This window comes from Equus przewalskii, chromosome 5 (assembly GCF_037783145.1).
Source record: "Equus przewalskii isolate Varuska chromosome 5, EquPr2, whole genome shotgun sequence".
Taxonomy (NCBI): Eukaryota; Metazoa; Chordata; class Mammalia; order Perissodactyla; family Equidae; genus Equus; species Equus przewalskii.
The window spans coordinates 35,445,245-35,471,337 of record NC_091835.1 but is presented as its reverse complement, the minus strand read 5'-3'; the positions used below and the strand labels follow the sequence as shown (position 1 = coordinate 35,471,337).

Sequence of the window (26,093 nt, the reverse complement as noted above, 5' to 3'; positions counted from 1 at the left end):
GTCTGTCTGCTCCACATGTTCCTACCCTCACACCTCCCCACTTTCTCCCTGCTTACATTTGTTCTCAGTCCCATCCAACTCCAACATCAGGTTGTCCAGCTTCTCCTGCTCCACCACAGAGAAACCCTGTGGGCAGAGCCGCCATCACCCAGGGCCAGGACGGAGGCTGGACCCTAAGGTGGAGCCTGCCCCCCTCCATACACAGGCTCCCATCCAGCCAGGGTCCAACCAGGTTCCTGTGACAGCAGCCTATCTGGAATAGGGGACATGAACCCCCACGGGAGCAGGGGTCAGTAAGGCGTCTTCTCCCCACCCTTCCCTTGGTAACCATGATCCCCAAGAGGTGGGCCTCTCTCCCTCTTCTTCTTCCTCCCCTAATCCAGGATTCCTTCCAGGACCCTGGTCCTGCCACCCCCAGCAAAGAGCGGGCCTCACTGAGCTGATGAGGGCTGGTGCGATGGTGGTGTTGATGTGGTCCACTGCCTTCAAGACACCTGGGGAGAGGCAGAGAGGCCAGACTGGGTCATGCCAGGAGGGGCCAGAAGGAAAAGGGGGAAAGGCTGCAGGAAGAGGGTTGGGGACTGGTGTGAGACAGGAATATCAAATTGAGCGGTGAGAGAGCCTGGAAAAGAGAAAGGGCCTTACCTTTGCCTAAGTAACGCTGTTTGTCCCCATCTCTCAGCTCCAGGGCCTCATAGATCCCAGTGGAGGCTCCACTGGGCACTGCAGCCCGGAAGAGACCTGGGAGAGGAACACGAACTGAGAAGGGAGGGAGAAGGACGCCACAGGGACCAGGGATTCCTTCAGCCTTCCAGCTCTAAACTCCAGCCTGCCACATCCAATCCTCTCCCACACTGCTCCCTCATACACACAGACACACACATGCACACACACAGAGGCAGATGTACAAGCAGTGGCCTCCTCATCCACCCCACTGAGGTCCCACATGCACAAGTAGGAACCCACAGAAATGAAGCTCTGCAGGCAGCACACACATGCACACACACACAGGTGCACACACAGACGTGCAGAGGCAGGGCATGTCTCATACACTAAACCAGAACGCAGAGACCTGCCTCTCCAGGCTCCCTTGGACAAGGAGGATCCAACCCCCACAATGCAGGCTTTTGAGCCTGGCCCAGCACCCCATCCCCACTGGGAATCAAGCATGGCGGTAGTGAGAAGGCCCCGGCCCTGCTCATTACCTTTGGCAGTGCAGAGATCCACCTCCACCGTGGGATTCCCACGGGAGTCCAGGATCTCCCGGGCCCAGATCTTCTCTATGGACATGATGGCTGGGATCTCCTTGGGTGGAAGGGAAGGAGGCAGAACGATAAGAGGCTTAGAAGGGTGGAGCCTGAGATCAGTGGGAGGGGCCAGAGGCTGGGCGGGATGGGAAAGAGGTTACTGCAGTGGGTAGGGGGTGGGGAGGAGCTGGCTGCAGTTGTCGGCTGTAGAAGGGATCCCCCCCACCCCCAACATGGGGAGAGGAGAAGGTCAATGCAGTGAGGAAGGGGAGGTCACTGCAGTGGGGGGCGGGGTAAGATCAAACGACGAGATAGGAGGACACCGCAGTGAGGAGCGGAGGGGCGCGGCAGTGGTTCCCTCGTCCCCTCAGCAGCTTCGGCAGCCAGCCGGCTGGTGGGGTTCCCCCAGATCTCTTCAGAGCAGAATGGCTTCCAGGCTTGCATTTCTTCTTGGAGCCGAGACGAAGATGGGTCGTCCGGGCAGCTGGGGCTCTCCTCCAGAGCCCCCATCCCAACCCCTTAACACCTCAGCCCCTAGTCTCTTTCCCAAACCTACATCCTTCCTCTTCCCGAGAGAGGTACAGTAGAGAAGTCTGGAGAGAGGGTCCTGCGGAAGGCCGGCAGTCCCTGGGGTTGCAGGGGGGAGGGAGGAGGAGGAGAGACCCGGGGCAGAGGCAATGCTGGGCTCGTTCTCCCCGCTGCCCCTAGACAAATTCTCCCCTCCTCCCATCCCTCCCCCTAGCACGGAGAGAAGCAGTGTAAAAGGAGAGGGGCGAGGTGGGGGAGGAGTGGAAGAGAGAGTCGTCTAGAGGAAGTCTGGGGATGCTGAGGTAGGGTGAGAGAAGATATTTCCCCAGATGCAAAGCCAACGGACGTGCCAGGATAAAAATGCACAGCCCGGGGAGACCCCAAACTCAACAGCGACAGAACTGGAGGCGGAGAGGGGCATGGGGAGTGGGGCAGGTTAAAGGTGGAGAAAGACGCAGTTAGAGAGAAACAGGTGCAGAGAGGCCCGGCGCCCAAATGAGGAGGGGGCGACAGCCTGAAACCGAGAGGAGCGATCCGAGAAGGCCAGGGAAGAAGGGTGCCCAGGGGACGGAGCAGGTGCGCAGCGCCACTGGGCGAGAGATGCGCACAGGCCAGGGGAAAGGGACGAGGACCGCGGCGGAGGGGAGGGGGCCGGAGGGGCGCAGGGGTCTGGTCGGGGGTTCACCTCGGGGCTGCGACTCAGCCGGTGGCGGTGGCAGTAGCGGCGGCGGCGCAGAGAGAGCAGGAGTGGCAGCGGCGGCGGCGGCGGCTGCGGCTCCCGGGCGGCGGGCGGCGGGCGGCGGGCGGGGGGCGGGCGGGGGGAGGCGCCGATAGGGCCAGGCGGGCGCATGTGACCCGGAGCCCCCGATGAGTCAGGAGCCGCCGGCGGAGGCGCACGTAGGAGCGCGGGTGGGGGACCGACGGGAGTGGGATGGGGGAGGGCTCAGGGGAGAGCGATGGGGGAGGGGCTGGGGGCCACCCAGGACCTGACCCCCCCCAGAGCCCACGCGCGCTCATACCACGCCCTGACCCCCTCGAAAGTCAGAGGCGCAGCCTCACACCGGTGATCATCCAGTGATGCCCATATGACAAACTCAGTCTCACAAACCCGGTCAGACACGAGTAGCAAAATGTCTCTTTATTGAAACATGGAATTGTTCCTAACACCCCAGCCTGCCTCCGCAGCGCCTCTGCAGCCAACTCTACAAGCATCCCCTCAGCCCCTCCAGGCCTAGCTCGCACCCCTACCTGCCGGAGGGCTGCCCCTGCCTAGGCTCTGGGCCCACCCGCACCGCTGCTCAGGGCACCACTGCCCAGGTGCCCTTCACAGAGCCTGGGCTGCAGGCTGTGATGAATTCCCAGGGCTGGAGCAAGAGAAGGTATCCTCTAGGAATGTGGCAGCCCTCCTGACTGGGAGCCTTCTCAGTTCTTGGGGCCAGTGTCTTTTTAATTTCCTGGAGAAAGAGGACGGAAGTTAAGTTCCGGGGCCCTACTGCTTTCCCACTGCTGCCTCTGCCCCCATCGGAAGTACCCAGCTGCCACACATCCTAGGACTCGACTCGTCTCCTCAGTCTCCTTCTGCCTCGCCCTGCCCTCCTTTCTTCCCCTGACCCCTGAGTCCTATTATTTTTAGCTTCAGATTTTTAGTGCAGGATCTTCCTCTCCTCCCTTCTCTCCTGGGCCCAGCTGCATTCCTCATACACCACCACCAAGCTCCCTCCTCTGTCCCCCACCAGGCCCCAGACCTGTCCTTTCCAGCTGATCTTCACTCCATGTCACGTGTGGCTGCCTACCCCACAGCAGCATCTCTGCCTGCCACCCCAGTTCTTTTCACGTATTCTTCTGGCCTCCTGATGTATTTCCTAAGCCTTTTCTCAACTCCTCCCTGGCCCTTCCAGTTCATTCTCCCCACCCTGAGACACTCCCTGACTCCTAACCCCGGTCTCTCCAAGGCTTCTCTTTGCCTTATCCTTTCCTCACCCACCTCCTCCTATAGCAACTTCTCTTTCCCCTATAGGCCAGGCCCTTGGCCTCCTCTTCCTGCCAGCTTCCTTACTATCCTTGAAGGCTAGAAGAACCGCTGCTAGGTCGATGGTTGGTCCAATTCCAAGTCATGCTCGGGCTCAGCCTCCTGCTCCTGATCCTGCTCCTCCTTCATCCTCTGACGGATCTCATCGGCCTCAGCCCGCTCCTCCTCCTCGAAGAAGTCCTTGTCCAGGCGTTCGAGGTGTGCCATCTGCACCAGGGCCTCCTGGCGGTAGTCGTTCTCATCTGTACATGGGTTGTCCAGCAGCACCAAGGCTCGAAGCTTGGGCAGGTCCCGAAGCTTGGCTAGCTCCCCCAGGTCAGTCACCATGTTGCCCCTGCAGGTGCGGACAGGAGGGACTCACTGGGGAATAATGGGCTTTGGAACCCAGCTGCCAGGTATGAGGCCTCTGGGGGAATCTCCCACTGGGCTCCGGTTTCCCTGGAAACACTGCCTCTGTGGACTGGCCTGCCAAGCATTGCCAGATTTGCTGCAGAGGTGCTGTCCAGCCCTACTCCTTCCTGCTTCTGCTCTTCATGGAATCCCTGAGTGCCACAGTCTATTCTGTAACGTATCGTATTCATCCTTTTGGAGCAGCAAAGCTAGGTCACAACCCTGTTGTAGTTGGGGAGAAGGGGGTAAATCTCCCTTGCAGGGACAGCCTTCTGTGTCAATCACACCTAATCCAAGGTTAGACAGGAGGCCCCAGGCCAGTGGAGAAGGAACTGGGATCTAAGGTCATGGAGGAGGGTGCTATGTTGGTGCTCCCCACAGGAAGGAACCTGGAGCTTGGGATGGATTGGGGTTTCCCTGCCTGAAGAACAAGGTTCATTTCCTAATGTGCCTCCCTGTACAGCACTCTGTTTATTTTCATGTTCTTGCCTCATGCCTTTATGAAACCAGGTTTAAATCTTTCAGCATTATCTCAGTGGAGGTGTTGAACCTCACACAGTGTTTCTCACTGGGAGTGCTACATGCGCTTTGTGCTGGACCGTCCTGTACATTGAAGGAAAGTTAGCATCTTTGGTCCCAGAGCCACGTCCCGGTCATCGAGACAACCCCTCCCCTCTATACTTACTTCTAAACAACCCCAGTTAACAGCCACTGAGGAGGGTCTATCTTCCTGTCTAGACCACTAACAGGAAAATAGCACCCTCACTCCTCACCCTACCAGACCAATGTGGCAGAGCTCATCAGCAAGAGATTGCTCCAGGAGTCAGGGCAGGAAGTGGGGCTTCAAGGTGCCCCTGTCCCTACTTGGAGATTCTCTTCCCATTGGCAGCCTAGAGGATTTGGCCTTGTTGACTAAGAAGGCAGCTTCTTTACATTTTTGCTTAAAGAAACACACATAAAATCCTCCAGCCAGCAAGAGATGCTGAAGGAAAATTTCCCGTGATCCCCAGTGCCTTTCTATCTAGAGATTTTCTTTCAAATACTCTTCTCTCTCAAATCTGAGCACATCTTGTGTTTTATATCAGTAAGTGTTTTATATCATCCCTTACAGGTGGGGCTCAGGACAAGAGAGGCAGGAAATGGGAAGGGGAATTGGGGTCCAGGAGATGGAGAAGGGCAGTGGAAACATATGGGATAAGGCCAAGAAAAGAGAGTTGGAGCCAGACTGAGAGTCCCTTGAGAACAGGGACCATCGCTGATTCCTTTAGATGTTCCCGAAACCCAGCACAAGGCCTGGCACATAGCACATCCTCCATAACTGTGCAGTGCACAAATAAGGATTCAGGGGTCTCAGGCTATAAAGGTCTCAGTGTTGCAATTAGGACTGAATGTAAAGGAAAGGAAGGGGAAGGATCAGGATGGAAGATGAGGTGAGAATCTGGCAGTGGGCTAGGAGTGGGGGATCGGGGCCAGGGGGGAACACAGGGTCAAAAGCTGCTCCTGGCCAGGGTAGGAGCAAGGTGGGGCCTGGAGGAGATACATACCTCAGGTTGAGGTACTGCAGTGACTTCATTTCCTTGGAGAAGCCACTCAGAGTTTCAATCTGGTTGTCTCGAAGATGCAAGGTAGTGAGATTGCTAAGGTTCTCCAAGCCTTCCACCTTCTTCAGCAAGTTCTGGGCCTAGACTCCAGGATACAGTCGATAGATTGGGAAAGGGGAGCAGGGGTAGGGAAGGAAGAGAAGTCAGAAAGAGATGCAGCAAAAGAGGAAATCTAAGGAGGGAGGGAGGGGTGCAGGAGGGGAGTGAGGTGGGTGGAGATTGGTGTAGAGAGTAAAGAAGTCCAGGAGAGGCTGCCAGGCCAGAGAGTGGTCAGCAGTAACCCCTACCTCTCATCCCCCTGAAGCCACCTCTAATTAGGGAGGAGATGCTTCGACCCACCCCCAGGTCCAAGAGCCCCCACTGCTCCACTGAGGAGAAATGGCTTCAGCACCATTCTGGAATGAAGCAGCTCAGGAGTCTAAAAGGCCAAACATTTAAGTGGCCTCCTCAGCCTGAGGTCTGTACCTCAGTTATGGCACACTATGCTGCTATCTGTATCAAAGTAAATCGTCTCTGCGTTATCCACGCCTTATATATTAGCCCTGCTAGGTGGTAAGCACCTTATCTGTTTTAACTCTGCATCCCCACAGCACCTGGCACCAGGTAGGGCTCAACAAGTGATACCAACTATCACTATGATGATGGAGTTAGTAGCTGAGCTACTAGAAGCCAGGCATCCTGGCCCCAGGACAGTGCCCTCTTTCCTGCAACAACCACCCTCTGGCCCTGTGAGTTACCAGGAAGAGGTTCTTCAGCTTAGGAAGGTTGATTCCCAGGGTGCTGTCCAACAGGTTCCCCCGAAGCTCCAGTGTATGCAGGCTGATCAGCTTTTGGGGGTCCAGACCTGTCACCATGCGGATGCGGTTTCCTGAGGAGCAGGAGGGTGTCAAGAGCTCAAAGGGCCACTCTGAACGTTCAGCACTACAGCCTGGACTTTGGCATCATCCTCTCCCTTTAATGCTATGTGGGTATGAGGAGGGACAGCTCCAGATTAACGCTTCCAGGGCCCTGGGGCAAGTGGTCTGGTAGTCAAGGGCCTGATGGACCTGTGCACCTAAGCCTTTGAGGAGTGAATGAAGAGTGCCCAGCAATCCACATGGCTACCTCTCACTCCTCCATCAAGTCTTTGCTCAAACGTCAGCTTCTCAGTGATGCTTGTCCTGACCAACCTGTTTGAAATTGCCCACTGTGCCCCCTCACTCCCTTTACCTTGATCTATTTTTTCCAGAGCATATATCTCCTTTTAATATACTACATAAATTGACTTATTTATTGTCTTCATTGATAACTGTCTGTCTCCCCCAACTAGAATGTAAGCTACACGAGAATAGGGATTTTCTTTGTTTTGTTCACTATTCTATCTCCAGCACATAGAACTGTCATAATGAGTTATAATGAGTGTCTGTCTGAATGAGTGAATGAATGAATGCAGATTGCTATGTGGCACAGCCAAAGATCACACTGCGCACTTCTGTTGGCCCCAGGCTAGGAAGGAAAGAATCTTGTGTAGCCATCCTAAGGCCCCACCTTTGAGATCCAGGCTGCCCAGACGAGGATGAGAGATGCCCTCAGTGTCAGTGATCTGGTTATGGGCAAAACTGGCAATCTGCAGGTAGGGCAGCTCGTTCAGCTGGGCGCTCCGCAGCCGGTTGCCATCAGCCTTGAGCCAGAGCAGGTGTGTGAGGTAATTGAGTGGGTACAAGTCTGTCAGGTGGTTCTCAGAAACATCCACATAGCGCAGATGGATGTAGGAACGCAGCAAGTAGATGTCTGTCAGATCTCTAGGAGGTGGCAGAGGCCAGGGTTAGGGTTAAGAATCCAGCAAGGATGGGTAGAGGTGCTAAATCAGGGGCAATATGGAGATGACTTATAGTGGGGAGAAGAATAGGTGACAGATGGGCAGGGTGAGGAGGGGGAAGAGAGGTAGGTGGGTTCTTAGCAATGGACAGGGACCTTGTGTCTGTGGATGACTGAGAACCAATACCCTGAAGGACAAGAGTGGGAGTCCAGCAGGTATCCCCCCACATACCCTCACAGTCTCCAGTTCCCAGGCCAGCTGTGACATAGCGAGTCACAGGGCTCCTGAAAAGTAAATTCTATCCTTCCCTCCTCACTGGTCCAGGAGGAAAGAGATCCAAACTCTCAGCCAAAACACCCAGGAATGAGAGTGAAAAAGGAGATTGGGCCCTAGATCCTCAGTCCTCTTCTGGTCCCCCATAAACGCACCTCTCTTTAAGCTCCAGCTTGACATAAGCATGAGCCAGTCCACTGCCTGTCTTACAGAGCAGAGAAAGCCCTTCCTTCATCATGTCCTCCGTGAGGGGGCTGGGCATCCACTGCAGGAGGAAGTGTGATCAGGCATCCCTTTCCAGCCCATCCCCATCCCTTAGCCCTAGGACCCCTCTGTTCCCATGTGCTCACTTCCTCAGGGAGTTCTTCCCCCTCCTTCCTGTAGTCCTCCCACTCCTCTGTCTCCTTCTCATCATCTTCCTTTTCCAGATCATCCGGGTCTGGTTCAAAGTCTTCCAGATCATCTTCATCTGACATCTTTCTTCCCTGCTGAGGGCTCTGGAATCAGATCAAGCAAGGTCCTTGTCCTGAGAAAGAAGGGTCTCCTCAGCGTCTTCCAACCCTCGGCTCCCTCACCTCGGTTGACCGGGTGCCCCTCCCATCCCCCCATCACCCCTGACCTCTTCCTAACTATGCTTCTTTCCTCCTTGCCGTGAACATCTCTTTTTGACTCCCAACCTCTTCATACTTCCCACCAAGGACCCCTGTCTCTTCAGGATGCCTTCCCAGACTCCTGACACCTTTCCTGCTCTTCACAGTGGTGGCTCCAACTCTCCTCCAGCAGCTCGGTGGTCTCCCTGCTTTCTAGACTCTTCTCTCCCCAGTTCTTCTCACCTCTTCTTTAAACCACCTTCTCCTCAAATCTCTCCTACTGATCCTTCCCCTCCACTCCCCTTCCGTCCTTAACCCCTGCTCCCCTCGTTTCTTCTAACTCTCCCACCCTGCTTAGCCCCATTTCCCATCTCCTCTGGGACACCAGCCTGACACGGTCTCCAACCCTCCCACCCAATCCTTCGCACAGGGGCGCAGACCCTGGTTCTGCTCCACTAGAAGCGGTTTCGGAGAGGGTCTTGGCCTGGAGAGGGAGATTGTTTTGAAAGAGCCGCAAGGGGTGAGGAGGCGTTGCGTACTGCTGTTATGGCAACCGAGGGGGTGGGCGGGGCACTTGGCTTCCGCAGTGGCAACCGTTGAGAGAAGGGCGGCGAATAACTGAACTGAAAATCCGCCCCGGGGCCAGTGGGTCAGCAGTTGCCTGGTTACGAGCTCAATTTCCTGATTCCAAGAACCCGGATGAGACTCAATAATTGGCAGACGGCACAGAATAATGGGCGGGGCTTAGAAGGGTGCAGAGAGAGGAGGTGGGGCTAGCCATTACGTCACTCGAGACCTTAATTGGACCGGACATCCTCAATGCAAAAGTATTGTGAATTTAAAAGAAACTCATCCCCTGAAGCAAAAAGGGGGAAAGAGGAGCAAGAAATACCAAGGTAAGTGGTCTGGTTCCACCACCACCCAGGTCCCACCCTTTAGTTATTTTCAGGTAGACCTTTGGCAGGTGGCTTGACGGAGTGGAAGGAGCCCAGGCCCAGAGAATCTTGAGACCTGGGTTGGAGTCTTAGCAGATCTGCGGGTTACTACCAATTTACCCAAGCTTCACCCTGTCGTCTGTAAAATAGGCTTAACTATACCAACTGACAGGGATCGAGTATGAGTCTAATCTCTGCTAAAGCGCTGTAAAGATGGCTAAACCCAGTTTAGGAGCATTTCACTCCTCACACCCTCGACTAGTTTGATCAAACCTTTAGGGGATAGTAAGGGAGAAAATCCAACCTGTGTCTACCAAAATAGTCCTCATCCAACAGTGTTATACAAATAATCAACAAGAACGGATACAGCCACACCCGGACACTCAGGCCTGTGTGACTTGTTGAAGGAAACAAAAAAGAGAAAGGTTGAGATGCAACAAACATTTCTGGAGAGTTTGTGCCAGACATTGTGTGAGACGCCTTTACAAGGAATATTTAATCTCCACACCTGTCCTGTGAGACAGATATTTGAAAGAAGAGGAAACTAAGGCTCAGGGAGGTTAATATTTATGACACAATTCCTGCCTGGGGAAAGGGGGATATTACCAATCTTGTAGAATCTAATACAAATAAAACAATTTAGCCAACAAGGCAAGATATCAAGTAATTGCTAAATGGTGCATTACAGGCTGTCTATAATATGCAAAGTGGTCTGATGGAAGATGTGGGCCGGAAATCAGGAAATACCTCCTGCCCTGTCCAGCTTGGGTAATATAGTTAATAGACAAATCTGTTCACTTGATGTCATGGAACTAGCAGACGCCAGGTTAGAGACACCAAGTTCAAAACCCACTCTACCATTGAACAGCTGTGTGTGCCTCAGCAGGTTATATAATTTTACAAGGTTTAATTTTCACAGCTTGTGAAATGGGGTTAGAAATGTCCACCTCAAAGGATTGTTAGAAGGTTAAAAGAGACAATGTGGGTAAATTACCTTGCACTTAGTTGACCCTCAGTAAATGTCCCTGCCCCTCTCCATCCCTTGCTTCAGTACTGGGTTGTTGTGAGGAATAAGAAAGGGTGTGTATGGTTCGGATCCCTGGTGCGGACATGGCACCGCTTGGCAAAAGCCATACTGTGGTAGGCATCCCATGTATAAAGTAAAGGAAGATGGGCATGGATGTTAGCTCAGGGCCAGTCTTCCTCAGCAAAAAGAGGAGGATTGGCTGTAGTTAGCTCAGGGCTAATCTTCCTCAAAAAAAAAAAAAAAAGGTATGTATGAAAGCACTCGGAAGGGCTAGAAGTGCTATGCAAATGAGAGTAGTTGTATTGTTGGAATGCAGAGAAAGGAAAAACCCACGTAGTTTGATGTAGTCAAGAGAAAGAACGTGGTTTTCCTTGGCCCAGAAGAAAGAACACATTAGGTGGGAAGAAAAGATGTGACATAAAGATTAGGGAGGTATCAGTTAGCTTACTTTTGTTAAGCACTTACTCTGTGCCAGGCTGTATGTGCTGGGCACTCAAGGACATTAAACACAGTCCCTTCAGGGGGCTTACAGTCCAGTGACAAAGTAAACAAGTAATTCCATATAATGAGACAGATATTATAACAATGATACCTAATACTTACAGAGCTTTTACTAAGTGCCAGGGGATAATTTGACAGTACATGATATCATATCTTGAGGGCAGAGATTCCAGACAGAAGCACCACCTTTGGTAAGGCCTGGAGGGGAAAGAGCTCAGTGCCTGTGTGAGGCCGGCAGGTGGTTCTGCTGGCTGGAACAGTGCTGCGCTCAGGGGGATGAGGGAGGAGCAGCAGACAGGGCTGGACCACACTAAGGAATCTGGACTTCATCCTGAAAGCTGTGAGGAGCCAGTGGAGGTTTTATTTTGTGTTTCATTGACAAGGACGGAACCTACACCATGTAATGAGAGCTAGATACTTCATGTCCTCTTTGATGACATCCTTTCCCCAGTGGCTGGTCTAGATAGAATCTCCTTTGATTATAAAAATAATATTTAGTTAAACTAAAAATGCAAATAATAGATGTATATAGAGGAACATAAAAGTCCATGATCTCCCTCAGCACCACTCTCATTTATTAATAAAGACATAAATTTTTAAAAAAGAGAAATAGTATCAATCATACATACTGTTCATCAACTGGATTATTTTCACTTAATAATATGTCTTGGACATCTTTCATATCACTAAACATAAATCTACCTCTTTTCAATAGTTGTCTAGTCTTCCATTATATGGATATATGGTAATTTTTTAACTCTTCCCTATTGATGGATATTAACTTTTTAAAAAAATTGCCAGGGCTGGCCTGTGGCACAGTGGTTAAAATGCGCACGTTCCGCTTTGGCGGCCCGGGGTTCGCCGGTTCAGATCCCGGGTGTGGACATGGCACAGCTTGGCAAAAGCCATGCTGTGGCAGGCATCCCACGTATAAAGTAGAGGAAGATGGGCGTGGATGTTAGCTCAGGGCCAGTCTTCTCAGCAAAAAGAGGGAGGATTGGCAGTAATTAGCTCAGGGCTAATCTTCCTCAAAAAAAAAATTGTCAACATTATAAACAATGCTCCATAAAAATCCTCATAGATAAATCTTTACTCTGCTGCATGTGTACTTATACATGTAGCAGTACTTCTCAAATTTTAATGTGCATAGCAATTGCCTGAGGATCTCATTAAAATGTAGATTCTGAGCCAGCCCTGATGGCCTAGTGGTTAAAGTTCTTTGTGCTCTGCTTCTGTGGCCCGGGTTTGGTTCCTGGGCATGGAACTACACCACTCATCTGTCAGTAGCCATGCTGTGGCGATGACTCACAAAGAAAAACTAGAAGGGAGCCAGCCCAGTGGTGCAGGGGTTAAGTTTGCACATTCTACTTCGGTGGCCTGGGGTTCACTGGTTCGGACCCTGGGTGCAGACCTATGCACTGCTTGGCAAACTATGCTGTGGCAAGTGTCTCACATATAAAGTAGAGGAAGATCGGCACAGATGTTAGCTCAGGGCCAGTCTTCCTCAGCAAAAAAAAGAGGAGGATTGGTAGCAAAGGTTAGCTAAGGGCTAATCTTCCTCCAAAAAAAAAAATGAGAAGAACTAGAAGGACCCACAACTAGAATATACAACTATGTACTGGGGCTTTGGGGAGGGGAAAAAAGAAGTAGATTCTGACCCCTCAACTGATGCCAATGCTCTGGTCCACAGACCACACTTTGAGTAAAATGGTTCTGTGAGATACATTCTTAGGAGGTGCAGTTTCTGGTTCAAAGGGTATGTACCTAACTTTGCTAATCTTAATAGGTTGAAAAATGGATTGGTCATTATTATTTTAAATTTTCTTTTCTGAGGAAGATTAGCCCTGAGCTAACATCTGTGCTAGTCCTCCTCTACTTTGTGGGTTGCCACCACAGTATGGCTGATGAGTGGTGTAGGTCTGCACCTGGGATCAGAACCCGCCAACCTGGGCCGCCGAAGCAGAGCGTGCCGAACTTAACCACTATGCCACAGGGCCGGACCCTAACGTGCATTTTTTGATTGTTTGTGAGATTGTTTCTTTTTATATATCCATGTGTTTGAATTTATTTTACCAAATGCCTTTTCCTAACTTTTTTCACGTTTCTGCCGTGTCATTTTTTTTCATTGATTCGTAGAAGCTCTTTATGATTTGGATGTTAACTGGCAGAGACTGCCAGTTGCCTACCTAATATTCATTCTTCCCTTCTTCCTTACTAACACAACTGTTTTTAAACAGTTTTATTAACATATAGTTCACATACCATAAAATCCACCCATTTAAAATGTACAGTTCAATGGCTTTTCGTACTCAGAATTGTGCACCCATCACCACAATCAATTTTAGAACATTTTCCTTACCCTAAAAAGAAACCCTGTACCCCTTAACCATCACATCCCAATCCCCCCCTCCACCCCTGCCCCTGGCAACCACTAATCTACTTTGTGTCTCTATAGATTTGCTTATTTTGTACATTTTATATAAATGAAATCACGCACCATGTTGTCTTTTGTGACTGGCATCTTTCACTTAGCATTGCGTTTTCAAGGTTCATCCATGTTGTAGCATGTATCAATACTTCACCCCTTTTAATTGCTGAACAACATTCTGTTGTGTGGTTTATACCACATTTTATTTTATTTCTTCATTCATCAGTTGATGGACATTTGGGTTGTTCCCATTTTTGTCTATTATGAATAATGCTGCTATGAACATTCATGTACAAATTTTTGTGTGGCTGTGTGTTTTCCTTTCTCTTGGTTATATATGCAATGAGTATAAATATAAAAATAATACTCTAGGGGCCGGCCTGGTGGCACAGCGGTTAAGTTAGCACATTCTGCTTCTCGGCAGCGCGGGGTTCGCCGATTCGGATCCTGGGTGCAGACATGGCACTGCTTGGCAAAAGCCATGCTGTGGCAGGCGTCCCACATATAAAGTAGAGGAAGATGGGCACGGATGTTAGCTCAGGGCCAGTCTTCCTCAGCAAAAAGAGGAGGATTGGCAGCAGTTAGCTCAGGGCTAATCTTCCTCAAATAAATAAATAAATAAATAAATAAATAAATAAAACAATACTCTTAGTATCAAAATATAGGATTCTGTGTTGTAATGAATGGATTCCAAAGGAGGATGTGATTCTTTGCCACATGGAGATTTCATTCTAAAATATTTACAGTATTAATACAGTCATTCATTTATTCAACTGTATATATTGAGTTCCTAATGTGTAACAGGCACTTTGCTAGGGAGCCTGAAAGAAAATATAAGCAAATCCCCAGAAGGAAACTATTTTCACTTGAAAAATTTATTACAAATAGAACCTAACCTCAGGTATTTCAACTTAATTTATTGGCAATTTTTTCCTTACAAGTGAAACTGTAAGGAGTGGAATTGCTGGGTCTTATGGTAACTATTTCACTTTTTGAGAAACTGCCAAACTGTTTTCCAAAGTTGCTGTACCATGTTACATTTCCACTAACAGTGTTTGAGGGTTCTAATTTCTCCACATCCTGGCAAACATTTATTCTCATCTGTGTTTTTGATTATAGCCATCCTAGTGGATGTGAAGTGGTATTTCATTGTGGTTTTGATTGTATTTCCCTGATGGCTAAAGATGGTGAGCATCTTTTTATGTGTTCATTGGCCATTTGTATATCTTCTTAGGAGAACTATCTATTCAGACTCTTTGCTTATTTTTTAATTGGGTTGTTTGTCTTCTCATTATTGAGGTAACTAACAGAACTTTTATATTATTGAGGTAGCTTGTGCCCAGCTAAAAAATATTTCTCAACCTCCACTGCTGATAGGTCAGTGACATATTAGTGAAAGTCATTGGGTGAAACTTCTAGAAAGTCCCTTTTTCCTCCTCCTCTTCCACTTACTTCCTGTCTAAAACAGAACTGTGATGGCTGGAGTTCCAGCAATGACATGGGACCGGAAGATGACCCAGAGAATATAAGTAAGCCACATGCTAAGATGCCAGAACAAAAGTGGAGAGCAGCCTTTAATACTGAAAATATCATGAAGCTGTGTGCCAACCCTGAACTGCCTACCTCCAGATTTTCTTTTTTTTTTTGAGGAAGATTAGCCCTGAGCTAACTGCTGCCAATCCTCCTCTTTTTGCTACAGAAGACTGGCCCTGAGCTAACATCTGTGCCCATCTTCCTCTATATGTGGGACGCCTACCACAGCATGGCTTGACAAGTGGTGCCATGTCCGCACCCGGGATCTGAACCAGTGAACCCCGGGCCGCAGAAGCAGAATGTGGGAACTTAACCGCTGCGCCACCGGGCCAGCCCCTATGGGCACTTTTTTTTCTTTTTTCTTTTTTTTTTTGAGGAAGATTAGCCCTGAGCTAACTACTGCCAGTCCTCCTCTTTTTGCTGAGGAAGCCTGGCCCTGAGCTAACATCCGTGCCCATCTTCCTCTACTCTTATGTGGGACGCCTACCACAGCATGGCGTGCCAAGCAATGCCATGTCCACACTGCTGAGATGTGGAACGTGCGAACTTAACCACTGCACCACCAGGCCAGCCCCAATGGGCATATTTTAAAATCACCACATAGATACATTAACTTTTTGTCTTTTATACACCCTGAAAATATTTTCCTAGTTTCTCTTTTCACTTTGTTCATAAAGTGTCAACTTAAAGAAATTTGACACTTGCATGTAGTCCAAACTGTGAGTCTCTTCCATAAGGCTTTGAATTATGTCTAGTTTAGAAAGCCTTTCTCACCCCTAAGGTTATGAAAATATTCTGTTGTATATTCTTCTAGTATTTAAAATTTTTTTTAGGGGCCGGCCTGGTGGCATAGCAGTTAAGTGCGCTTGCTCCGCTTCTCGGGGGCCCAGGGTTCGCCAGTTTGGATCCCAGGTGCGGACATGGCACTGCTTGGCAAAAGCCATGCTGTGGTAGGCATCCCACATGTAAAGTAGAGGAAGATGGGCACGGATCTTAGCTCAGGGCCAGTCTTCTTCAGCAAAAAAAGAGGAGGACTGGCAGTAGTTAACTCAGGGTTAATCTTCCTCAAAAAAAAAAAAGAATTAAAAAAAATTTTTTAGTTTTTAATTCATCTGGAATAATTTTTGTGTATAGTGTGAGGTAGGGATCTAACATTTTGCCAAAAGGGGAGCCACTTTCCTCAATACCGTTTCTTGATTCATCCCATCCTTCCCTACTGATTTGAAATGTCATCTTTATCATATTTTTTTCATTATTTTCCATTGATTTATATATACCTGGCTACTTCTGCTCTAGTACCACACTGTCATAACTATTGATATTTCGATATATGTCATGTATCCTGCTACCTTATTAGTTCTAAGAATAGACAGTCTATCTATTGGATAGAGAGAAGTGGATAGACATATACATACATATATCTATACTGTGTATGATTCACTGAAGGTGGAAGAATCTTGAAGCAGAAAGATTAGGAAGCTGAGGATGATAAGGGCCTGGAGTAAGGAGGTGGGATGGAGAGGAAAGTTCAACAATACTCAGAAATTGAATGCACATAGAGTATAAGGAAGAGGAATATATCCAAGGTTTGGCTGAATCTAGGGCTCCTGGGAAAACAGCATTGGCACTGAAAGGAAGAGAGAAGTTTGAACTTAAAACTGCAAAAGATGCTCAATTTCTTTGGGACTTACAGAGATTGCAATGGTAGTGGACCATCCACATGGAGATGTCCAGTAGACCACTGGAGACAGGGAGCTAGAGCTGAGCCTCAAGGCTGGCTGATCTTTCGGCTCCACAATGTCTTCCAGGACTGCAGTCTGCAGTAGCGGCTTCTCCTATGGCTGAGTCTTCCCATTGTCATGTGATGGTTGCAGGTAACAATCAGGGGACCTAAGTGAAACCATTCGCATTCAGCCAAGAGAGTTCCTTCCTGCTGCTTTCTCATAAGAGCAAGAACCTTCTTTTCCAGAAGCCCCAGTTATCCCTGGATTTATTTTTATGTGAACAAATAAATGTCCTTATGAAATTTCCTTTAATATCATTTGGTCAGAGTTTCTGTGACTCAATGGAAAGCATCTTGCTACACCTCTCCTTGCAAATCATTGACACTCAGAAGACTTCCTTTGTAGCTCTACCAGCCATAGTTTGCAGCACTTCAATAAAAGGATGTGTGTGTGTGTGTGTGTGTGTGTGTGTGTGTACGTGTGTTTCCCATATTTCACATTCAAATTCTACTCTAATGACTAAGGAACATCTGCATCTGTGATGTGTTGGTAACACAAGCTCTTCAGGGAGAACAAAAAGCCCTAACTTTTAGCATTTGCTGATTTCTCTGGTGTAACTACTCCCACCTTAGCTGATTTCAAGAGAGTAACTCATAATGTGGTGTTTCCACCACATAGATACAGTAGAAGTAAATACCTTCGTGAGCATAGATAATGGTAAAATTGTATGGGCTAAACTGTGTCCCCTGCCAAACTCATATTTTAAAGCCCTAACCCCCAGTACCTCAGAATGTGACTATATTTGGAGATAGAGCCTTTAAAGAGATAAAGTTAAAACAAGGCCATTAGGGTGGGCCTGAAACCAATCTGACTCATGTGAGTATAAGAAGAGGAAATTTGTACACAACGGTGCATGTGCACAGAGAAAAAGACCTGTCTGAGGACACAATAAGAAGGCAGCCATCTGCAAGCTAAGGACAGAGGCCTCAGAAGAAACCAAACCTACTGTCACCTTGCTCTTGGACTTCTTGCCTCTAGAATTGTGAGAAAATAAATTTCTGTTGTTCAAACTACCTAGTATTTTGTTATGGCAGTCCTAGCAAACTAATACAAAAATGTAATAAAATAATTACAAGGTGATGAGTTTGGAGTACTTTTTAACCTTTGTTTTTAATTTATTTAAATTATGTTATACAATTTTATTTTCAGTAATGGCTGTGTTTAACAACCGGCTCACAGAATTCATGAAAAATTAACAATCAGCTCTCCCAAGTCTGCAGGAGCCAGCTCCAGCACAGCAGTGCATATCCCATGGGTCCCAAATTTCTATTTCCAACCGAGAACTCTTTTCTCACTCCCAGGCTTATACAGCTAACCTCCTATTTCTCTGTTTATATGGCTCATGGACATCTCCCACTTAACATATCCAAAACCAAATTCTGTATCTTTTCCCCTAACCCTGCTTTGCCTTAGTGCTCCCTATATCACCATTCACATGTTCAAACCAGAAGCCCCGGTTCTCCTTGTCATTTTTTCTCCCTCAGTGACACGTTTTTCTCACTGGCCCCCCATGAATCTATCACCATATGTGATCTGTTCTACCTCCAAATATATCTTGAATCTATCTACTTCTCTCTTTCTTCTGTGACTCCTCTGTGGCCCAAACTACTATCATCGCTCTCTGGAACCTCCTAAGTAGTCTTCCTGATTCCACTCTTTCTCTCATCCAGCCATCTTCCATGAAGCAGCCATGGTAAGTTTTTTCAACCGTAGAGAGAACCCTCTATTTAGACCCCCTCAGGCTTTTCCCACTGATCTTAGGATAAAATGCTTACTCATCACCACGGCCTCTAAGCAAAGCCCAGCGAGGTCTGATGTGACCTTTGCTAGTGGGCTGGAGCCACGCAGCCTTCTTTTCAGTTCCTCCTACCACCAAGCTCTCTCCTTCTTCGGGGCTTTCACTTCTACAGGCACGTGTCACTTAACGAGGAGGCTAGTTCTGAGAAACGTGTCCCTAGGCAGTTTTGTGGTTGTGCAAACATCATAGAGTGTGCTTACACAAACCTAGATGGTATAGCCAACTACACACCTACGCTATATGGTACTCATCTTTTGGGACCACTGTCATACGTGCAGTCCACCGTTGGCCGAAGTAGTTATGCGCGCATGACTCCACTCTTTTTTTCTGTGCAGAACTCTAACTCCTGCCTATCCTCTAGGCCTCAGCTTAAATGGGACCTCCTCAGAAAGGCCTTTCCTGACCTCTCATCTAAATAGGATCCCCTCTTACAGTTCCCGTTTTCCTTGTAGCCGTAAACACAATTTGTCTTTGCATATGGATTTGTGGATCATCAAGTTTCTTCCCTTCTAGACTTCCTCAAGGACTTCTATTTTGGCTTCTTCCAGCTCCAACAGACCTTGAGTTTCAATCTGCCTCCTACTGCCTGGCACAGTGCATGCCACATAGTAATTGCTCAATAAATACTTTCTGAATGAATACTAAATGTGGTTTTTAAAAGTAATCAGGACACCTTCCCCCAGTCTGGATTTGCTCTTATAGATAAAATGCCCTGGGGCCGGCCCAGGTGGTGGCCCAGCGGTTAAGTTTGCAAGTTCTGCTTTGGCAGCACAGGGTTCCAAGGTTGGGATACCCGCCCCCCAACCCCCCAGGACCTACACACTACTTATTAAGCCACGTTGTGGGAGGCGTCCCACATATAAAGTAAAAGATGGGCATGGATAGTAGCTCAGGGCCAGTCTTCTGTAGCAAAAAGAGGATTGGCGGCAGATGTTAGCTCAGGGCTAATCTTCCAACAAAAAAGAAAAATGCCCTTACCTAGACCCCCCACTTTGAGGATCACTGATGAGGGGTGAACAAAGGACAAGCCAGGGAGATAGCCACAGTCAAGATTCACTACAAGAAAGTAGAAGCCCTGAAGGATATAAAGGTGGAAGGAAAACTAGAAAAAGTTGCGCCAGTGTTTTAAAAATCAGCAAGGATGAACAAAAGCGTATTGGATTTGGCAAGTGAAGACTTTTGATGACTGACTAATCTGGGCGAGGCTGGCAGGGTTCGAGAGAGAGTGGTCATGGTACTAGGCGTGCTCCTTTATACTGCAGTTTCTAACATAACCTGGCTGTCTCCCAGTTCCCGCCTCCCTCCTCCGGGGGAATGAAAAGATTCCCTGCTTTAGAGGGTCCCTAAACATCACTACCCTGATAGTGGGAAGAAGGCGAGAGAGATGGGGAAGGAAGGAAAATTTTCTGAGTGATGGAGGAAACGTAATCAAACTCGGGGTGTAAGCCTCCACAAGATTTGCAGAAGCACCAGTCCCTTCCACTCCGCTCAGCAGCCGGCGTAGAGGTCCCGAGCGCCGGCGCCCTCCCAGGGTGGGCTTTTTTCAGCTTCAGGCCCTCGCTTCCGCCCTGGGGCCTTTGTTGCGGCACAGAACGTTCGAGACGCGAACGCCAGCGCCGGCCGGAGGCTGGCGAGCCGAGAGCTGCGGTGCAGGGGCGGGTCCGGGTTGCGGGCTCCTGCCTCGGTCGCCGCTGGCGGGTGGAGCAGCCGGGGAAGACACTCCGGGAGCCAGCCGGCCGCCAGGCCGCCGGGAGGCGCGCGAGCCCCTGGCCGCCGCCAGCCCCGCCGCGCGCCCGCTCACGTGAGCGCGCACGTGCCACCGCCCTCGTGAGTCGGCGCCCCGCCCCCGCGGGCCCTGCCGCGGGTACGTAACGGCCCCGGGCGGCGGCGGCATGCGCCGCGCGTCTCGCTCAGCTTTTCGTTCTGTCTGCAGTCGCCATTTTGTCCCCGCCCTGGCTGGTGCCGAGTGGCTTTTAGGTTTTGAGGGCCGATGCTGCCTCTTACCAGCTTTGAGTTTTGGGCAAGTGGTTTCACCTTTCCAAATCTCAGTTTATGAATCTGTAAAAATGAGGATTAAATGAAAGACGACGGAGTTTCATCATAGACTTGATACCGGCCCTGATAGCAGTTCCCTACATAAACACCGCATATATGGGGTTAAAGCCAAAGGCACCCATCCCCTTTCCCTGCTTACTCCCTGGCTTCCTGACACTGTACTCCACCATCCAACAGGGAGGCAGACAACCAAGGACAGCCGCCTGTGGATTCCCTTATTCCGCCATCCTCCTCCCTGCCAGCAGCCTCACAAGGCCGAACGCAGGCTGGTGGGAAGGTGCCAACCAGCAAGGCCACAGGCTCCCCCTCCCTGCAAGCTGCCACATTCCTCACAACCTTTAAAACCCCCTGCCTCCCATCTTGCCGGGAGAGGAGACGAATTTGAGGGCTCACTCTCATCTTCCGGCTGACATCACCAGAAATAAAAACTTTTTCCTTTCCATTAGCCTGGTGTTCCAGTTTTATTTGGCCCCTCTTGTGTGTCTGGTAAAGAACCTATGTTTGTATCCAGTAACAGACACTTAACATGAATGGGACCATGCTCAGGTTAAATAGGGCAGAAGGTCGCCACCCACCATTCCACACGAGTGTGAGATGGGATGCTCTCTTGGCCCAGTTCTGGGCCTCTCAGTGTGTATTTTGTGAGGCTGACTGCAATTCTAGTGTTTTGCTTTTTAAAGTAGATTGGAGTGTTTTAAGATGCCTCTTTTCCATATAATATGACCCATCTGAAGGCAATCCAACCATTTCATTTGGCACCCAACCAAAGAAACAGCAATCCCTTGCCATGCTGGAAGAAAAACCAGCTTACGTCTGGAGGGGTGTCATGTCCAGCTCCAATGAGGACATAAATATGACCTCAAGAAATCCACATGTGCAGTCAAGATTCAACGAATTTGTGAAGCCAGGTCACCAAGTCCTGCTATAATTGCTACACTGACAGCAAAGTACCTGTGGTAAATCTTTAATGAAGGCTGAAAGGGCACTAAACTTATAACTGGCAGAAATGAACCAGAAATATGTGCCTAACAACAGCAATACATGGCAAAAAAGGAAAATGAAAAGCTCTTGGTCTCAAGTCACAGTTCAAACCTCCTGCCAGAGAAGGCAGCCTTTGAATGGAAGGATTTCAAAACCAGCCAGGGATGGCATAACAGTTTTAGAAACCACTTCAACCTCAAAAATGTGCAAACTGTTGGTGAGGCAATTTGTGGAGGAATAGGCAGCAGAACCCACTCAGAGCTACTAAAAAGAATTATTGGCCAAAGGGCTATCTACCAGAATATAATGAGGCTTGTGTCTTCGGGGGGGAAAAGGCCCAACTGCTTTTATATTTCCAAACTAGAAACAAAAGGCCCTGGTTTGAAAGCAACTGATGACCTCGTGACCACCTCTCTCTCCTTCTCTCGTGGTGGCAGTGTAGTTCTGTGTTTAATAAAGCCAGATGTATTCTACAGGGATACAAATCCCAGTGCCCTAAAAAAATCTGCTTGAACTCTAACAATCAAGTACAAAGTCCTGGGTGACTGCAGCACCTTTCCTGACTTGGGTTTACAGTTCTACATTCTAGAAGTCAAGTAGGATCTCAAAGAGAAAGGCCTTGGCTTTAGTGTTGCTGATCACAGACAGCAGTACCACTCTGAAGTACCACACACTTCATGAGCGTGCTCATGAAGACATCGAAGTCTTCCTCCCCCCAACATCACCCCTATCCTTCACTCTGCTGATCCAAGCATGATTTGCTGTTTCAAAGCCATGTACATGAGGCTGAGAGTCCTCTTTTGACTCCCAGAGCCATTAATGCTGACCCTGATCTTAATGTGGTAATGAGCTGGAAATTCTTCAGTATTGCCAGTTGCATCATTTATATTAAACAGGCATGGAAACAATCAAGCCTAAAACAGTCCATGCATGTTTGGAAGAATATGTTTATGATTTTAAGGATCTTGTATTGACAAAGAAGTGAAACTCACTGTTCAAGTGGCCTAGCAAGTGGATCATATCAGCTTTGTGGAAGAAACTTAAGAACTTCTTGAGAGCCACAGAGAAATACTAATAAAAAGCTCAAGGAACTGATAAAAATCATCCCCAGAAGACAATGATATGATGAACAGGAAGAGAAGACCAGTTCAAATCTTCATAAATATGTTGAAGTGTTCCATGCTGCAAAATACCTAAATGATTTAACTTCTGAATAAATTCCTCTATGGATAGAAACCTGAAAATTACATGTGGTTAAATCTATGCATTGTAATTCCTTATAACCCAGCAATTCTGCACATAAGTATGTACCCAAGAAAAATGAGTGCCTAGGTCCACTGAAAGACTTGTACAATACTGTACAAGAGAGTACTGCCTTCTCTATAATAGCTAAAAACTGGAAACAACTCAAATGTCCATCAACAGTAGAAGGGATAAATTGTAGTATATCCATACAATGGAACACTGTAAAACAATGAAAATAATGAGCTACTATTTCATGCAACAACATGGATGACTCTCACAGACATAATGTTGAGAAAAATGTCAGACACAAAAGAATATATACTATATGGTTTCATTTATATGAAATTGAAGGAGAGGCAAAGCTAATCTATACTGATAGGGTCAAATAGGAATTACCTTGAGAGGTGTAGTGTCAGGGAAAGGGCAAGAAGGAGCCTTCTGGGATGCTGGAAATGTTCTTAATCTTGATCTTTTCTGGTGGTGGTCACACAGCATGTGTAAAAATACGTAAATATTTTTGTAATATGTAAAACTCGTTGAGCAATTTAAGATTAATATACTTTATATATGTTAATCTCAATTAAAAAGTAAAAAGTTAAAATTACTTGTAGCATTATGAACATTTCAGCTCCCATCAACAAACGTTTGAGCAGTTCAAGATTCAGTGGCAACAATTTGTGAATACCACGTTTTAAACAAGCTACAGCTGAGCAGGTGCGGTCAGCTTCTCAAGCCGAACTAGAGTTGGCCATGGCTTATGCTTGCTCTCTGTCCCCTAAGCCTCATCCACTTGGTTACCACACAGGTCCTGCACTAAGATTCATCATAGGCCACTATTCACAGTCATAATGTCATTATTTTTGTTGTCACACTGGCAAGACTGTCCGGGCTGGGTGGATGACAAGTGTTCAGGTTAACATCTTTTTAATATACTTTCTTCTTTCTCTTTAACTAAAATATGATAAAATTTTATTCTGTACGTCATTGTATATATACTGCCACATACTGTATTTTACACAAAACTAATATATGCTGTACCTAATAGAGTGGAGAAGAAGGGATTTTCAAGGGTAATTTTGAGTATGAGACATAGTTGTCGCCTTACCTCTCCACCTCTCTATTCCCGAAAAATATGAAGCTTGTAGCACAGTGGCTGACACACAGAAAGCACCAGTTCAGCCTGGACTCCCACCTCCCACAACCCACAAGTGCTCTCTCACCAAAGTTGCTGATGACAAAAAAAGTTTTGTCTGAGTAACCGAATTTGAATTTTCTGCTGCACTGTATCCTCATTCTACACACACTCTCCAGGTCCCCTCATTGATTCTCATAGCTCAACTCCTGACTACAGGCTGACACACCTCCCAAATTTCTATCTCCAGCCCAGGCCTCTGGCTTCCGCTCCAGACCTGCTGTTTTCAAGTGTGTTCTGGATGATTCCATCTGGTTGTTGCTCAGGTACCTCGAAAAACATGTCCTAAGATGAACTCATCATCTCTCTCTCCGACCATCCTGCCCTGCCCCCAATTGCCCTTCCTTCTGTCATCTCCATCTTCATTAGTGGCCCCACCTTCCAACAAAGTCTTCCAGGGTAGAAACCTCCCTTATTCTCTTTCCTTTCACTGCCTCAGCATCTAATCAGTCACGAAATCTCACAGTTCCATCAGTGTTTCTTGAATTCTTTTCATCCTTATTTCTACTGCCCCGTTTCAGGCTCTTGCATTTGTCACCTGGGCTGCTGGAACTGGTCTCCTTGCTTCCAGTCCTATTTCCCTCGAAACCTCCTCTACATGGCTGCCAGGGTGTTTTTTCTAAAATGAGTATCTGACCATGTTCCTCTCCTGCTTTTATGTATGTGGCTCCCCATTACTGGCCTGTCCTACAGGATACATGCATTCCTTAACTGGCCTGCAAGTCCTCCTAATCTGGCACTGACTGCTCTAGGCTTGTCTCTCCTGCTTCCTTTCCTGCTGCAGCAACCTGAAGTCTTTGAACTTCCCCAACCCACCTACTGCTTCTGGCTTTGTTCATGCTGACCCCTTTGTCTGGACTGCCTTCCACATGCAGCAACCCGAACCCAACCCCCATGCTGCAGAACCACTTCTCAAGCCAACCACTTCCTAGTCATTCTTTAAGATTCAGCCCAGTGTCATCTCCTCCAGGACACTGTTCTTTCCTAACTGCTTGATCCCCGATTAGAAGTCCCATCCTTTTTACTCCCATAATACCTTCTTTATATCTCCATAATTTCATCTACTACGTGATAAACTGTTTTATAAATGTTCTTGTAACCTCTTTGAGGATTCAATACTTAATCTTCAGTGCTTAACACAAATGATTAAATTTGAACCACAAACCATCTAAGTGCTTTACATATATATAACCTCACGGAATCCTCACTACACCCTATGCAGTAGATACCAATAGCATCTCCGTTTTACAGAGGAAGAAACAGGCATGGGGAGCTTCAGTAATTTGCCCATGGTCACGTGCATACTGGACTTCAGGTATTCAGATCCAGTCAGCCTGGCCCCACAGCTTGCATCCTTCACCACTATATCATATCACCTCTCTATAGAGTGGGCACTTAGTAAATGTTAGGTACACAATAATAGCTATGCTTTGTGAGTGTGTACTATGTACCAGGCTCCATGCTAAGTGCTTTACCCGAATTATTTCAACTCCACAACAACCCAATGAGGTAAGTACCATCATTATTCCCATTTTACATATGGGAAAACAGGTTTAGAGAAGTTTGGCAACCTCCCCAAGGTCACACAGCTAATTAGTGGCTAGCTTCACTCACAACCAAGGTCTTAACCACTGCACTGCCCAATGAGACCACAGCTCAGGAATGGATTGACATCCAGGATGAAGACTAGAACACAGAGACCTACGACACCTAGGCTCAGAGCCCAGAGTTCGGAACCTCAGAGATACAAGAGACTGACTCGAAACTGGGCCAGAAAGAGACCAGCCCAGAAACAGCGACCCAGAATCACAGGGACATGCAGGCGACCTGCCGGCCTGGGAAGCCAACAGATGTCAACACAATGGAAGCCCCTCCTGGACCCCATGGCCCTTATCTCTAGGGGCTCAGGAGTTGGTTGCCCAGGCTGCTCAAAGGTCTTGACGATGGAGAACAGACTTACAGGGATCCCAAAGCGATGATACCATCAAAGGGTTAATTCTGAGCCTGGACTGCCCCGGTGCGGACTCTGGGGCGGCCGGAGAAGGGTTAACCGCCAGGGAGAGCCTCCTCGGGTGGGGCGGTGACCAGAGGTTAGCTGCCCAGGAGGGGTCTCTATGGCGGCGTGGCTCGGGGCCGGGCGCTACCTGGGGCGGAGACT

At 48.2% G+C, this 26,093-nt stretch overlaps 2 protein-coding genes and 1 long non-coding RNA gene across 25 annotated transcripts in view; 1 reads left to right on the top strand and 2 right to left on the bottom strand.

Moving 5' to 3' along the window:
• Positions 1–2,912, bottom strand: part of ENO2 (enolase 2) — an 8,203-nt gene extending 5,291 nt beyond the window's left edge. Inside the window, exons 1-5 of one of the 2 annotated variants that reach the window (XM_070620588.1) lie at positions 2,461–2,912; positions 1,206–1,305; positions 646–741; positions 436–494; positions 57–126 (exon numbers count right to left, since the gene is read on the bottom strand). In XM_070620588.1, coding sequence (XP_070476689.1) covers positions 57–126; positions 436–494; positions 646–741; positions 1,206–1,305; positions 2,461–2,625 — 490 coding nt within the window. In that variant the 5' untranslated portion in view covers positions 2,626–2,912. Of the gene's footprint in view, positions 1–56; positions 127–435; positions 495–645; positions 742–1,205; positions 1,306–1,803; positions 2,061–2,460 lie in introns of those variants that run through there. The other variant, XM_070620586.1, reaches the window with a different exon arrangement.
• LRRC23 (leucine rich repeat containing 23) lies at positions 2,888–26,093 on the bottom strand. 22 transcript variants are annotated; one of them, XM_070620600.1, is made up of 10 exons: positions 23,349–23,531; positions 23,140–23,217; positions 16,572–16,770; positions 8,217–8,363; positions 8,022–8,131; positions 7,323–7,576; positions 6,533–6,663; positions 5,739–5,875; positions 3,832–4,138; positions 2,888–3,229 (listed from the first exon to the last, which is right to left on the bottom strand). In XM_070620600.1, exons 4-9 carry the CDS (start codon positions 8,340–8,342, stop codon positions 3,859–3,861), a joined length of 1,038 nt encoding a protein of 345 aa, XP_070476701.1. In that variant the 5' UTR covers positions 8,343–8,363; positions 16,572–16,770; positions 23,140–23,217; positions 23,349–23,531; the 3' UTR covers positions 2,888–3,229; positions 3,832–3,858. The 22 variants fall into 22 exon arrangements, 16 of the variants coding, with proteins under 16 accessions (XP_070476701.1, XP_070476699.1, XP_070476697.1 ...); XR_011540301.1 differs by lacking the exons at positions 23,140–23,217; positions 23,349–23,531 and adding an exon at positions 25,896–26,080 and having other exon boundaries at positions 3,760–4,138; XR_011540302.1 differs by lacking the exons at positions 23,140–23,217; positions 23,349–23,531 and adding an exon at positions 19,441–20,246 and having other exon boundaries at positions 3,760–4,138.
• LOC139083513 (uncharacterized) lies at positions 20,047–20,957 on the top strand. Its single transcript, XR_011540304.1, has 2 exons — positions 20,047–20,326; positions 20,695–20,957. It is a non-coding gene; the product is annotated as an uncharacterized lncRNA (long non-coding RNA).